General features: G+C 46.7%; 1 protein-coding gene across 1 annotated transcript in view; it reads right to left on the bottom strand.

Moving 5' to 3' along the window:
* LOC137624423 (developmentally-regulated GTP-binding protein 2-like) overlaps positions 1 to 13,027 on the bottom strand; it is a 77,581-nt gene that overhangs the window by 14,309 nt on the left and 50,245 nt on the right. Inside the window, exons 5-6 of the mRNA XM_068355169.1 lie at positions 11,510 to 11,617; positions 10,593 to 10,750 (exon numbers count right to left, since the gene is read on the bottom strand). Coding sequence (XP_068211270.1) covers positions 10,593 to 10,750; positions 11,510 to 11,617 — 266 coding nt within the window. The remainder of the gene's footprint in view (positions 1 to 10,592; positions 10,751 to 11,509; positions 11,618 to 13,027) is intronic.

Below are 13,027 nucleotides of genomic sequence, written 5' to 3'. Positions count from 1 at the left end.
GACTTCAGAGTGTCCGTCTTGAAGTCGGTCTTGCACACGAATTTGTTGAGGGCTGAGAGGTCTATGACCGGTCTCCAGGCCCCTGTCGCCTTCTCCACCAGGAACAGCCTGCTGTAGAACCCCAGACCAGGGTCCTTGACTGGTTCCATCGCTCCTTTTGCCAACATCGCTGAGATTTCTTCCTGTAGGGTTGTCTTTTTCAAGGGGTCCTTGGGGGCTTGCCACCCTGCCTGCTAATCTGGTATCAGAGGTGAGGGTTCCGCTAGGAAGGGTAACCTGTACCCTTCCTTCAGGACTGCTACTGTCCACGGGTCTGCTCCGTGGTCTTTCCATGCTTGTCAAGAGTGTTTGAGGCATCCACCCACCTGAGGCTTCGGCAGGAGTAGGAGGCCTCCCTCCCTTTCTTCTCCTAGAGGTGGGGCCTAAACGCCCTCTTCTGGACGTTGCGTACGAAGGCCTATAGGAGGATTGAGCTGAGGCTGCTCCCCTACGGGAGGGCTGAGAGGACTGTGACCAGGCCGTAGTAGGGGTGTCTCTCCTGGTCTGGCTAGGAGTAGGCCGAGATGGCGGAGGAACATCGAAGGTCGACCTTCTGTGCGCGGGCCTCCTCATTGGGGGAGGTCTGGGATCGCCCTGGTCCTTGAGTTTTCTGACCCTTTCAATCGACTCCTCAGCTGCCTTCAGGGGGAAAATCGAGTCATCCCACAGGGTTAGGCTTCTCAGGGACCTCGCCTCTCTGTCGGGGAGCCGTCTGGTTATCTTGTTAAGGACCGTGTCCCTCCTCCGTAGGACCCAGTTGGCGGCCTGTGCTAGTGATTGGTATGAGAGAAACTTCTGGGCCTTACCTCCCGAGCTAATCAGCTCCTTGAGTAAGGCCTGATTTTCAGGGACCGTGAGGTCGTACGATGCCTGGACGCCCACCAGGGTAGAAGCCCACCAATCCAGCCAGGAGGAGACGTTCACCAGGTCCTTCGCAATCTCCTCCATCATGGTGGCTTCTGCAGGGGAGAAACAGATTGGCGCTGACGAGGCTCTCTCTTCCGCAGCTCCTTGTCCCAAAACGGCGAGTGCAGGCTCCAGGGTACATGCGCCTGCATGGTGGCCCTCCGGAAGGTAGAACTTGCTCTGGGACTTCAGGCTCTGTAGTAGTTTGGAGGAACTCTGGTTCTTGGGAGCCTCGGCGTGGTTGGCCACAATCTTGTCCACGTGGGCTCTACCTAGCTTCACATCCCTGGCTAGCGGCAGGGCCAGGGAGGGTCTCTGCTGGAAGGGGGCATCCATCAGTCTGTTGAAACTGGACCGCCAGAACTCCTCGGAGGAGGGCTCGGGCTCGTCTAGCCTGTGGTGTCTCCAGATGAGGCCTATCACTCTGCGATAGGCTGATACTTCCGTTGCAGAGCCCTCTCCCTGGTCGTCCAGTCCCTCCGCAGGACGAACTGCTGCATGCGACGGGGCACCTCCGTCGGAGGCTTCCGTACGGGGAGAAGCCAAGGCCTTGGTCCTCTCCATCTCCTGGGGTTCTGGTTGAAGAACGGGCATAGCCGTCGAGACGGAAGCCTCCATCCTTGGTCTATCCTTCCTCACGGAGGACCACGTGTCTGCGGGTCTACTCGATGAGGGGAGCCGTCCTTCACGATCCTGACGGCTCAGGGATGTCCTAGAGGTCTGAACGCGGCTGCCAGACCGAAGGGGCGACTCTCTCCGCTGGGCGGATGGAGCCGGAACCTTTGCGGACTTATGCCTGTCTGCTGGGACCTGGAACGACTACTCCCTCCGTCGGTCGAATCTGCTACTGGAAGAGTACCTCTCCGGCGAACGGGCTCTAGGGCGCCAACCTGAAGAGCCTGGGACCGCTGCTAACTCCAACAGTCTGCTGCGAGGTATAACCACCCATTCCTCGTCTGGGGAGCCACTTCTCCATTTCCTCCTGGGGGATCCAGAACGTCTTCTCCCGTGGGGAGACCTGGAGCGGGAGCGCGAACGGGAGTGCCTCCTGCGGGACTTCTCTCGATGCCTTCTGTGTTTTCTCCGGGCTTCGTCCTCCGAGGAGCAGGAAAAAGCCTCGACTAACAAACCCGACGACTTGTAGCCCGTTTAGGTGGGGCCGATTCACGTAAAGACGTAGGAGGGATCCCGCGACGCTCGACTGGCGGCGGGGCCTGTAGGAAGACGTCCGGAAACGTAGCAGATGGCGCTGGATGGGAGCGCGGACGCTTTTCAGTGGGGGACCAGGAACTGAACCCCTCTTCCATTCTCAGAGGGGACATGAACGGTGTCTTTGGGGGGTACCCATGCGAGGGGGGTCCTCTTGTCGGCGAGTGTTCCTTCTCCGCGGTACCTTCGGCAGCAGAAGTTCCTGAAAAACAAGCCCAGGAGGCTGGAGAAGAATTAGGGACATTTTTCCCCAACACAGGGTCATCAGAGGAGACGTGCCCTGCCTTGCTTGCACCAGGACTCCGTCACCCACACACTCTCCCGTCCCTCCCTCAGGCCCCACACTTGCCTGGAAAGACGCCACAACCCCACTATCTTGCAGCTCAGACTCCTGGGGAAGGGCCACAGGCCTCTTCCCCGCAACAGACTTACCTCGTCCCCTACTCTGGGTAGGGGAGGGTGGCAGGGAAGCTCGGCCCGACGACACGCCCGGCGAAGCAAGGGGAGAAGCGATGCGCGACTCCTTAGGCGACTTCTTCATCGCCTTCTTCTTTTTGGTGCCATAACGCACCCACTGCACCTCGTTCCAGGACACGCACTACGGACACACTTCCCCTACACGACGAACACAAGGAGTGCGGGTCTACTTCAGGTTTCGATAGAAACGCTCCACACGATTTACCGGCCATAGGCCCAGGACAATGGCGGGGATGCTCCAGGAAGCACTACAAGACACAAGAACGCACAGGGAAAAGCACAAAGGAACCACGTGAGACACAATGGGGTCAGGGACACAAAGAGTCACACTGGGATTAAGGAGAGCGGCGAGATGATATCGCGACGCGACCAGAGAACTTACTGTAGGTCGAGACCTGAGCAAGCATGCTCTCTGACCCAGGGTTAGCCTCAGGGCGCGTATCACTCCGCCTGAGGTTACCCCTCATAGAAAATGGGTATAGGGTAGACTACACAAAACTCTGGTCGGTTGGGAGATCTCAGATACTCCTAAGAAAGTAGTTCGAGGTAAGTACTCCGTGTTGGAACAAATATCAATATATAGTACTGTAATATGGAGTTTTTATGATAAAACAAAGTTTTATGAATACTTACCTGGCAGTTATATATATATATAGCCGAGTCTCTGACTGCGGCAGAATTAAATCGAAAATCGCGGCAACCGCCTTGTGGTGGTTGTGTGGTTAGATGGTAAACAACCCTTACAGGGTGGTACTTGGAATCATTCCCATTTTCTGTTCCTCAGATTATCTTTGCCCGACCTGTCTCCTGAAGGGAGGTGGGTGGGCTTTAAAATATATATATAACTGCCAGGTAAGTATTCATGAAACTTTGTTTTATCATAAAAACTCCATTTTTATGAATAGAACTTACCTGGCAGTTATATATCTATAGCTGATTCACACATTTGGAGGAGGGAAATAGACAGAAAAAACATAGTTGGGGAAACAACAAAAGAGTTGTAGGAGAACAAACACCTTGATTCCTTACCTGCTAAGGTAGCTGACTTCAAAGGTAACTGCCTCTAGAGTCGCTTTCCCTTAGGAGTGTTCAACCAGGAGTAGACCCGCTACGCTGCAAACAACTCAATCGAGTCTGTCAAAGGGGTAGGACCAACAACTTGACTAGACTTCAGAAAACTACCTTCCCATATAAAAAACCTGCAACCTTACTAAAGCTAACCATCTAACCTTGCAGAAATAGATATAAACTATCTATCTGGACTGAGGGAACCGTACCACAGGACGAGGACCTCAGACAACCATAAAAAAAACACAAACCCATATACAAGTACATAAACTAAGGTTGAGTGGGGGTAGTAACTCCTTTGCCTAATACAGAAGCCGCAGCTACGTATGGGCCCAAGGTATAACACTTATCATAGTCCACTCTTACCTCTCTGAGGTAATGAGAAGCGAAGACAGAGTTGCTCCTCCAGAACGTTGCGTCCATGATCTGCTTAACTGACATATTTTTCCGGTATGCCAGCGAAGCAGCAATGGCCCTTACTTCGTGAGCCCGTACTTTTAACAGGGCGAAGTTTTCTTCCTCACAAAAGAGGTGGGCTTCCCTAATAGTTTCCCTCAGGAAAAAGGACAAAGCGTTCTTTGACAGGGGTTTTTGAGGATCCTTCACTGAACACCATAAGGAGTTGGAAGCACCCCTCACGCTCTTAGTGTGAGCCAAATACGCCTTGAGAGCCCTAACCGGGCAGAGGAGGCTTTCCTGTTCCTGACCTACTAGATCCGTGAGGTTAGGGACTTCAAAAGTCCTAGGCCAGGGTTTCGAAGGGTTCTCATTCTTGGTGAGAAAGTCGAACCTCAAGGAACAAACCGCTCCATTTAGGGTGAAGCCTACACGCTTCTCGATTGCCTGGACCTCGCTGATCCACCTGGCAGTCGCTAGAGACAAAAGGAAGAGGGTTTTCTTAGTCACATCTCGCAGAGAAGCTTGCGAGATAGGCTCAAACTTCCTGGAGCACAGAAACTTAAGCACCACATCCAGGTTCCAAGAAGGGGGCCTTAAGTGCACCTGCTTCGTTGTCTCAAAAGACCTAATGAGGTCCTGCAAGTCCTTATTCTGAGATAACTCTAAGCCTCTATGCCTAAAGACGGTTGAGAGTATGCTCCTGTATCCTTTAATGGTAGATACAGCCAGCTTAGCATCCTGCCTGAGGTACAAAAGAAAGTCTGCAATCTGGCTCAGAGAGGTAGAGGACGAGGAAACCTTGCGCCTCCTGCACCAAGCTCTAAAGGTCTCCCACTTTGACTGGTAGACTCTTTGTGAAGAGATCCTCCTTGCCCTGGCAATAGCTTTCGCCGCTTGTGCCGAAAAGCCTCGAGATCTAACGAGCTTCTCGACAGTCTGAAGGCAGTCAGATTGAGAGCGAGGGGGTTTTGGTGAAATCTCTCGAAGTGGGGTTGTCTGAGAAGATCTGGACTTGCCGGGAGTCTTCTTGGAAAGTCCATCAGTAACCCTACCACTTCGGTGAACCATTCCCTCGCAGGCCAGAATGGAGCCACTAGGGTCATTCGTCCCGAATCGAGGAGAGCAAACTTCCTGACAACCAGATTGATGATCTTGAACGGGGGAAAGGCATACATGTCCAGCCCCGTCCAATCCATCAAGAAGGCGTCCACTGCAACAGCTTCCTCGTCCGGTACTAGGGAGCAGTAGTTCGAGATCCTCTTGTTTAGACCGGAGGCGAAAAGGTCTATTACTGGTCTGCCCCACAACTTCCAGAGGCTCCGACAGACATGCGGATTGAGAGTCCACTCTGTAGGAAGGACCTGTCCCCTCCTGCTGAGCATGTCTGCACTGATGTTTCTCTGCCCTTGAACAAACCTTGTCAACAGCTGGGTCTCGTTCTCGTTCGCCCAGAGGAGAAGCTCTCTCGCAGTTGAGAACAGAGAGAGGGAGTGAGTTCCCCCTTGCTTCCTTATGTACGCGAGAGCTGTGGTGTTGTCGGAATTGATCTCCACAGTCTTTCCCGAGACCGAGGTTTTGAAGGCCTTGAGCCCTAACAAAATGGCCATCAACTCCTTCCTGTTGATATGCCAACTGACCTGACTCCCTTCCCAAATACCTGAGACCTCTTTGTTCCCTAGTGTTGCTCCCCAGCCTGACTCGGACGCGTCTGAGAATAACACTAGGTCAGGGTTCTTCTTGAACAAGGAGATCCCTTTTCCCAACAAAGCTGGGTCCAGCCACCACATTAAAAGATCCTTGATCTCTGTCGGGATGGGAAAAGAAAAAGTGTCCTCCTGGATCTTTCTGTTCCAAACCTTTGCGAGGAAGTGTTGCAGAGGCCTTAGGTGCAGTCTCCCCAAAGGGACAAACTGCTCCAGGGAGGATAGAGTTCCCAGCAGACTCATCCACTCCTTCGCTGAGCATTCCTGCTTCCTCAAAAAGTCTTTGACTTTGTCCAGGCACCTGGTCTGCCTCTCCTGGGAGGGAGAAGCCTGAAAAAGAACTGAATTCAGAACTATCCCCAAATAGAGAATAGTCTGATTCGGCTCGGTCTGAGACTTCCCCCAGTTGACGATGAGTCCCAGGTCCTGAGTGATCGTATAAGTTTTCATTAGGTCCTCCAGACATTTCTCTTTCGACTGTGACCGGATCAGCCAGTCGTCTAGATAGAAGGAGACCCTTATCCCCTCCTGGTGTAACCAGCCTGCCACATTCGCCATAAGTCTGGTGAAGACTTGGGGAGCTGTGCTGAGACCGAAGCAAAGTGCCCTGAACTGGAAGCACTTGCCCTGGAACACAAACCTCAGATATCTCCTCGAAGACGGATGAATGGGGACGTGAAAATAAGCGTCCTGTAGGTCGAGAGAAACCATCCAGTCTCCTGGACGAACTGCAGCCAGCACTGACTGAGTCGTCTCCATGGAGAACTTTGTTTTCTCCACAAAGGCGTTCAGAGAGCTGACATCTAGGACTGGTCTCCATCCACCCGAGTTCTTGGGAACCAGAAACAGGCGATTGTAAAAGCCTGGTGAGGCGAGGTCTTGAACTGGCTCTATTGCTCCCTTGACCAACATCTGGTCGACTAGCTCCAGAAGAGCCTCTCGTTTCCCCGCGTCGGTGTACTGAGCCACTAAGGCCAGGGGAGAGTTTGAGAGAGGTGGTTTCTTTTAAAAGGGGATCTTGTAACCTTCCTTGACGACTGAGAGGGACCAGGTGTCCGCCCCTCTCCTTTCCCAAGACTGCCAAAAACGAGACAGTCTTGCCCCTACTGGTGTCTGGAGGACTTCCATCTCATTTTTTAGACCGAGGCCTAAACGCACCCCTGCTGGTCCTTGGCCCTGACTCTTGTCTTCTCCCCCCAAAATCCGCTCTCGAGGAGATCCTGCCCCGAAAGGGCTGTTGAAACTTCTTCTCCTCCTTCTTCAGAGGAGCAAGAGCAACAGGTAAGGTCTTTCTAGCCGACCGAGACAAAAGGTCCTGAGTAGCCTTCTGAGTCAGAGAAAGAGAGATATCTCTGACCAGAGCTTCAGGAAAAAGATGACGAGAAAAAGGGGTGTAAAGCAGCTCCGACTTCTGGGCAACAGTCACAGATCTAGAGGTGAAGGAGCACAAAAGGGCCCTCTTCTTTAAGACCCCTGCTGAGAAAAGGGAAGCCAATTCATTAGCTCCATCCCTTAGAGCTTTGTCCATGCAGGACATGATACTCGTCAGGTCCTTCTTGTCCTCCAGGAGTTCAGACTTCCTGGCCAGAGTCCCGAGAGACCAGTCCAGGGAGCTGAAAACCTCGAAAACCCTGAAAATTCCCTTGACGAGGTGATCAAGCTCCGACATGGACCACATCACCTTGGCAGAGTTTAAAGCATGCCTTCTTGCCGAGTCCACAAGAGCCGAGAAGTCACCTTGGGAGGAGGAAGGCACTCCTAACCCCAAAGGTTCCCCAGTCTCAAACCACATACCGGCCTTGGAAGCGAGCCGGGACGGTGGAAAAGAAAAGGGGGTCTTAACAGCTTGTCTCCGTTCCTCCATCCAATCACCCACTTTAGCGAGAGCTTTCCTGGCCAAAATTGAAAGTTTCATTTTGATGAAGGCCGAAGGCTTAGTAGCTTTCTTCCTGGTAAATTGAGACTGAGGAGAACGAGGGGCCGAAGGTTGAAATTCCTCCCCATAAAGTTCCAAAAGAGAGCGAGAAAGAACCTTGTAATCGCTAGAAGAGTCGGCAGGTTTTTCTTCCTCTTCCGAAATATCTTCGAGGTCCTGCTCAAGGATAACATCCCGAAGAGTTGGGCTGCCAGCAGTCTGGCAGCGAGAGCTGTTTGAATCCTGGCGCCGAGCGCCGCTAACATCCAGTCGGCGAGAGGCGGTATCGTCACGATGACGAGCAGCGGTATCGTCACAATGACGAGAGGCAGTATCGTCACGATGACGAGAAACGGAAGCGTCCTGAAGATGCAGGCTGCCGTCGCCTTGAAAATGCAGACTGCATTCATCCTGTTTCCTAAGAAATGAGGCAGTAACGTCCAGGTGTTTCGAAAGGGAAACGGAATCGTCACGGCGCCGAGAACGAGAGGCAGTATCGTCCTGGCGGCGGGAGGGGGGGAAGGAAATTCCTGGCAGCGTGCCGATGAAGAGGGTGCACGTTGTCGTACGGCCGACGAAGTGCGCAGAGGTTTCTTGGGAGAGATACTAAAATCTCTCTTAGATGAAGATCTCTTAACAGGCAAAGAGACGTCCTTACGTCTGACGGACTGAGAAGGGTGGCTGAAAGCTTTAACTAACGATGAAAGTTGTTCCTGCATAACAACCATGAAAGCTTTAGCAACCTCCGCTGGCTCTCGCGGTGTCGAAGACGGCAGTTGTCGTACGGCTTGAGTGGGAGCGCTGGCAGAAGAAGCAGGGAGTCTAGCAGGATTAACTGGGCTAAGGACTCTCTGTTTCGCCCTTTTAACAGGAACATCGAAATCGTCTTCCGAAGGATCAGGGTCTCTGCTACTCGAACCGGGAGAGGGAGAACGAGACTGCATGTCCCGGTTCCACCCTCTCTTCATTGGTCTTGATTCGTAACGCCAATTACGTCTGGGAGAACGATCAGGCGAAGACACAAACGTATCCGACACGCCTTTCCTACGGCGGTCAAGAGCAGCCTGGGAGATCGCAACAGGACTGTCTGAGGCGACGACTGACCGAGGATGAGCACCTCTCACCCCCTTTCGGCTTTCAACGTACCTTCTCCCTTGGTCCTGGGAGCTTGGTAGAGGTCTAGACCTAGGGGTATGACAGATTCGATCAGTCGCCACCTCCACTGCACTTTCACAAGCACTAATTTCACCAACACCCTTACCTTTAAAGACCTCCAACTGTGCTTTAATGGCCTCCAATTCAGCAGCTAATTTAGCATACCCAGGGTCATCCGTAGGCACAGGTCCTGTAGAAGGGGCAGGAGTCACTACATTTGGGGAAGGAATACCTTCCAAAGGGGTTACAAGCAAAGGGTCAATAGATAAATCTAAGCTAGGCTCACTAGCAGACTTTGACTTTGATTTAGCTCTTCTAACTCTATCAATCTCAAGTTTGCGCACATAGCGCTGCATAGCTAACCAATCATTATCACTTAAAACCTCGCATTCCTTGCACTTATTATCTAAAGCACATTCAAACCCCCTGCAACCCATACAGATAGTGTGAGGGTCAACCGAAAGTTTCGGCAACCTCACCTTGCAAATATCATTCGCACAAACACGATAATGAATTTTCTCACTCATGATAATAAAGGAAAAAAGACAAAAAACAAAAACAACACGATTGCCAAATCCCAACACAGTGTACTTCACCAAAAACGAAGTCCAAAAAGGCGATGAAGGGAAAGCGATCCGAAAAACTCTGAAAGGCGGACCAACGATGTTGTCGATCCGGCCGGCAGAGATAATCTGAGGAACAGAAAATGGGAATGATTCCAAGTACCACCCTGTAAGGGTTGATTACCATCTAACCACACAACCACCACAAGGCGGTTGCCGCGATTTTTTATTTAATTCTGCCACAGTCAGAGACTCAGCTATATATATATAACTGCCAGGTAAGTTCTATTCATAAAAAGCTATGGTAAACAGGAAAAATATATCTCTATAGGATACAGTCGAGAAAAAATCACGGGTTGAAAATTCATAGATCACATAGGTGGCACCAAATATATAGGATTACCAGGAAAAATTTCTCCACCAGAGTAGCAAATAAGAGAACAGTAAAAATTCAGCTATGAAATGCCAGAATCTCTATACATATATGTACCTATGGTGCAAAACACCATCAGAAATCTACAGACATATCTTAATTCAGTTAAAATTTGCATTGTAAGAGCGTAAACCCTTATATACTTGCCTGCAAGACATACCTTTCCAAATGATTTTCCTATGATAATATATCTTTGTATTGATGAGCTGGTCATGCTAATATTAGTACATTACTTTCAATGCTATCCAATATTAATAAAAAAATATTTTTATCACTTTGCTAATTTACTTTCATTATTTATAGCCAAACATATGAGCAAATATGAAGAGCCATACAAATACCCTAGGGATGAGATATAACCCACTTTCTGTTTTTATATTAACTTAACCCTTTTACCCCCAGGCTATTTGGAAATTTCCAACCCTTAACCCCCAGGGGGTTATTTTTTTCCCAGCACATTTTGCAGTATATTTTTTTTAATTGCTCTAACAGCCTTAATTTTTGTCATAGAGAGGTCAGGTTGGTCTCATTCTCTTGGAAAATGCCTGAATTTTCTCAAAAAATTATCAAAAATATGAAAAAATAAATTTTTATGGCATTTTTTTGCAAGGACGTACCAGTACGTCCATGGGGGTAAAGGGATGAGTTTTGTGAAACGTACCAGTACGTCCTTTGGGGGTAAAAGGGTTAATAAAGTTGAACCATGTAAAAACATCTTTACATACCTAACAACTACACAATGTGGTTGTCTAGCAATTCTGTCTACTTCTTCAATCGACACCTGATCAATCTTATTGTAGACATACAAACACGGCATATAAACTCGATTCGCCGATATAACGTCAATAAGTTCATCAGCTGCAGCGTCTTCTCTAAATATAACCTGAAATAGCACAAACTTCCATATAATCATGTTATGGAAACAATGTATTGAAAATCAGAGGATATTATATTGAAAATACTTCCATACAAGTCACTAAAACTGAGATGACTCAATTTTACTATTCTAAAAAAAAAAAAAAAAAAAAAATGCAAATCAGAGGATATTATATTGAAAATACTTCCATACAAGTCACTAAAACTATTCTAAAAAAAAAAAATGCAAATCAGAGGATATTATATTGAAAATACTTCCATACAAGTCACTAAAACTATTCTAAAAAAAAAAATGCAAATCAGAGGATATTATATTGAAAATACTTCCATACAAGTCACTAAAACTATTCTAAAAAAAAAAAAATGCAAATCAGAGGATATTATATTGAAAATACTTCCATACAAGTCACTAAAACTGAGATGACTCAATTTTACTATTCTAAAAAAAAAAAAAAAAAAAAAATGCAAATCAGAGGATATTATATTGAAAATACTTCCATACAAGTCACTAAAACTATTCTAAAAAAAAAAAAATGCAAATCAGAGGATATTATATTGAAAATACTTCCATACAAGTCACTAAAACTGAGATGACTCAATTTTACTATTCTAAAAAAAAAAAAAAAAAAAAAAATGCAAATCAGAGGATATTATATTGAAAATACTTCCATACAAGTAACTAAAACTGAGATGACTTAATTTTACTATTCTAAAAAAAAAAAAAAAAAAAAAAAAAAAAAAAAGAGAGAGAGATAAAACACCTTACCTCAGCATTGAACATTTTATATTCATGTAGAATCATCTGTACCATCTTTTCATCCACTTTGGTAAGAGGACAGGTTGCATTAAATTTGATGCCACCAGCTTTCTTTTGCTGTTGAGAAAATTTACAAGTGTAAATTTTTTAGAACATCAAGTGGAAGTTGAAAAATGTTCAATTTTTTTTTTGAGAAAACAAATTGGAAAAAAAATTTCATATTTTAGATAAAACAACTACAATATATTTGAGTTAGGGCACATGGCCTTCGAGTCAATTCAAGGTCGCCATTCACTAGAAAACCAGGGGTTAAGCATGAATAAATTCTAACAGTGAAGTTAATTCTACAAAAACTACAGATACAAACAAAATTGTATCTGAAATGCATACAAAAATACTAAGTACCCAACATCATTGTCTTAAATAAACACAAATTAACTTCCTTCAAATTTCATGCTCACCTATACCAGTCAGTTCTTTGATCGTGTTTTTATAAAAATCCTTTCACCATCTTGATTAAGAGTTCTTTCTGGTGACTGCCGGCTTATCATATGGGGATTACATGTTTAAACTGTTAAACCTGCCACTGCCACCGATACATTAGACAAGTTTTACAAAGGCCTCTCCTTTCTGTACTGTACTGAAAATATTCCTCCTATATTGAGGGGCTCATCTTTTGTCTCCCACTATGATGGGATTGATTAACCAAAGAATTCCTGTGACCAACAATGCAATTATTATTATTATTATTATTATTACTATCCAAGCTACAACCCTAATTGGAAAAGCAAGATGCTATAAGCCCAGGGGCTCCAATAGGGAAAAATAGCCCAGTGAGGAAAGGAAATAAGGAAATAAATAACTGAAGAAAACAAATTAACAATAAATCATTCTAAAAAAAGTAATGTCAAAAGAGATATATCATATATAAACTATTAACAACGTCAACAACAAAAATTTCATATATAAACTATAAAAACACTCATGTCCGTCTGGTCAACAAAAAAGCATTTGCTCCAACTTTGAACTTTTGAAGTTCTACTGATTCAACAACCCGATTAGGAAGATCATTCCACAACTTGGTAACAGCTGGAATAACACTTCTAGAGTACTGCGTAGTATTGAGTCTTATGATGGAGAAGGCCTGGCTATTAGAATTAACTGCCTGCCTAGTATTACGAACAGGATAGAATTGTCCAGGGAGATCTGAATGTAAAGGATGGTCAGAGTTATGAAAAATCTTATGCAACATGCATAATGAACTAATTGATCGACGGTGCCAGAGATTAATATCTAGAAAGCCGTAAATTCTTCATGGCTAAAATATTTGAAGGAAAAAAAAACCTTCAGTTAGGAACAAATGTTTTTTTGTAGATGCTTTAGAAATTTAATTCAATAACTACCATATTAGCTTGTTAAATTATTTGAAACTCCATAACAAGTTTATACATACAGACATATCTTATTGTTTACATACTGTACTATAAATGTTAGGACAAAGGAACCAGCCTTCCTTTATTTTTATAA

The sequence above is a fragment of the Palaemon carinicauda genome, chromosome 31, assembly GCF_036898095.1.
Source record: "Palaemon carinicauda isolate YSFRI2023 chromosome 31, ASM3689809v2, whole genome shotgun sequence".
In the NCBI taxonomy this organism is placed as follows: domain Eukaryota; kingdom Metazoa; phylum Arthropoda; class Malacostraca; order Decapoda; family Palaemonidae; genus Palaemon; species Palaemon carinicauda.
The sequence above is the reverse complement of the archived record's forward strand: the minus strand, read 5'-3'. Positions and strand labels throughout refer to the sequence as shown.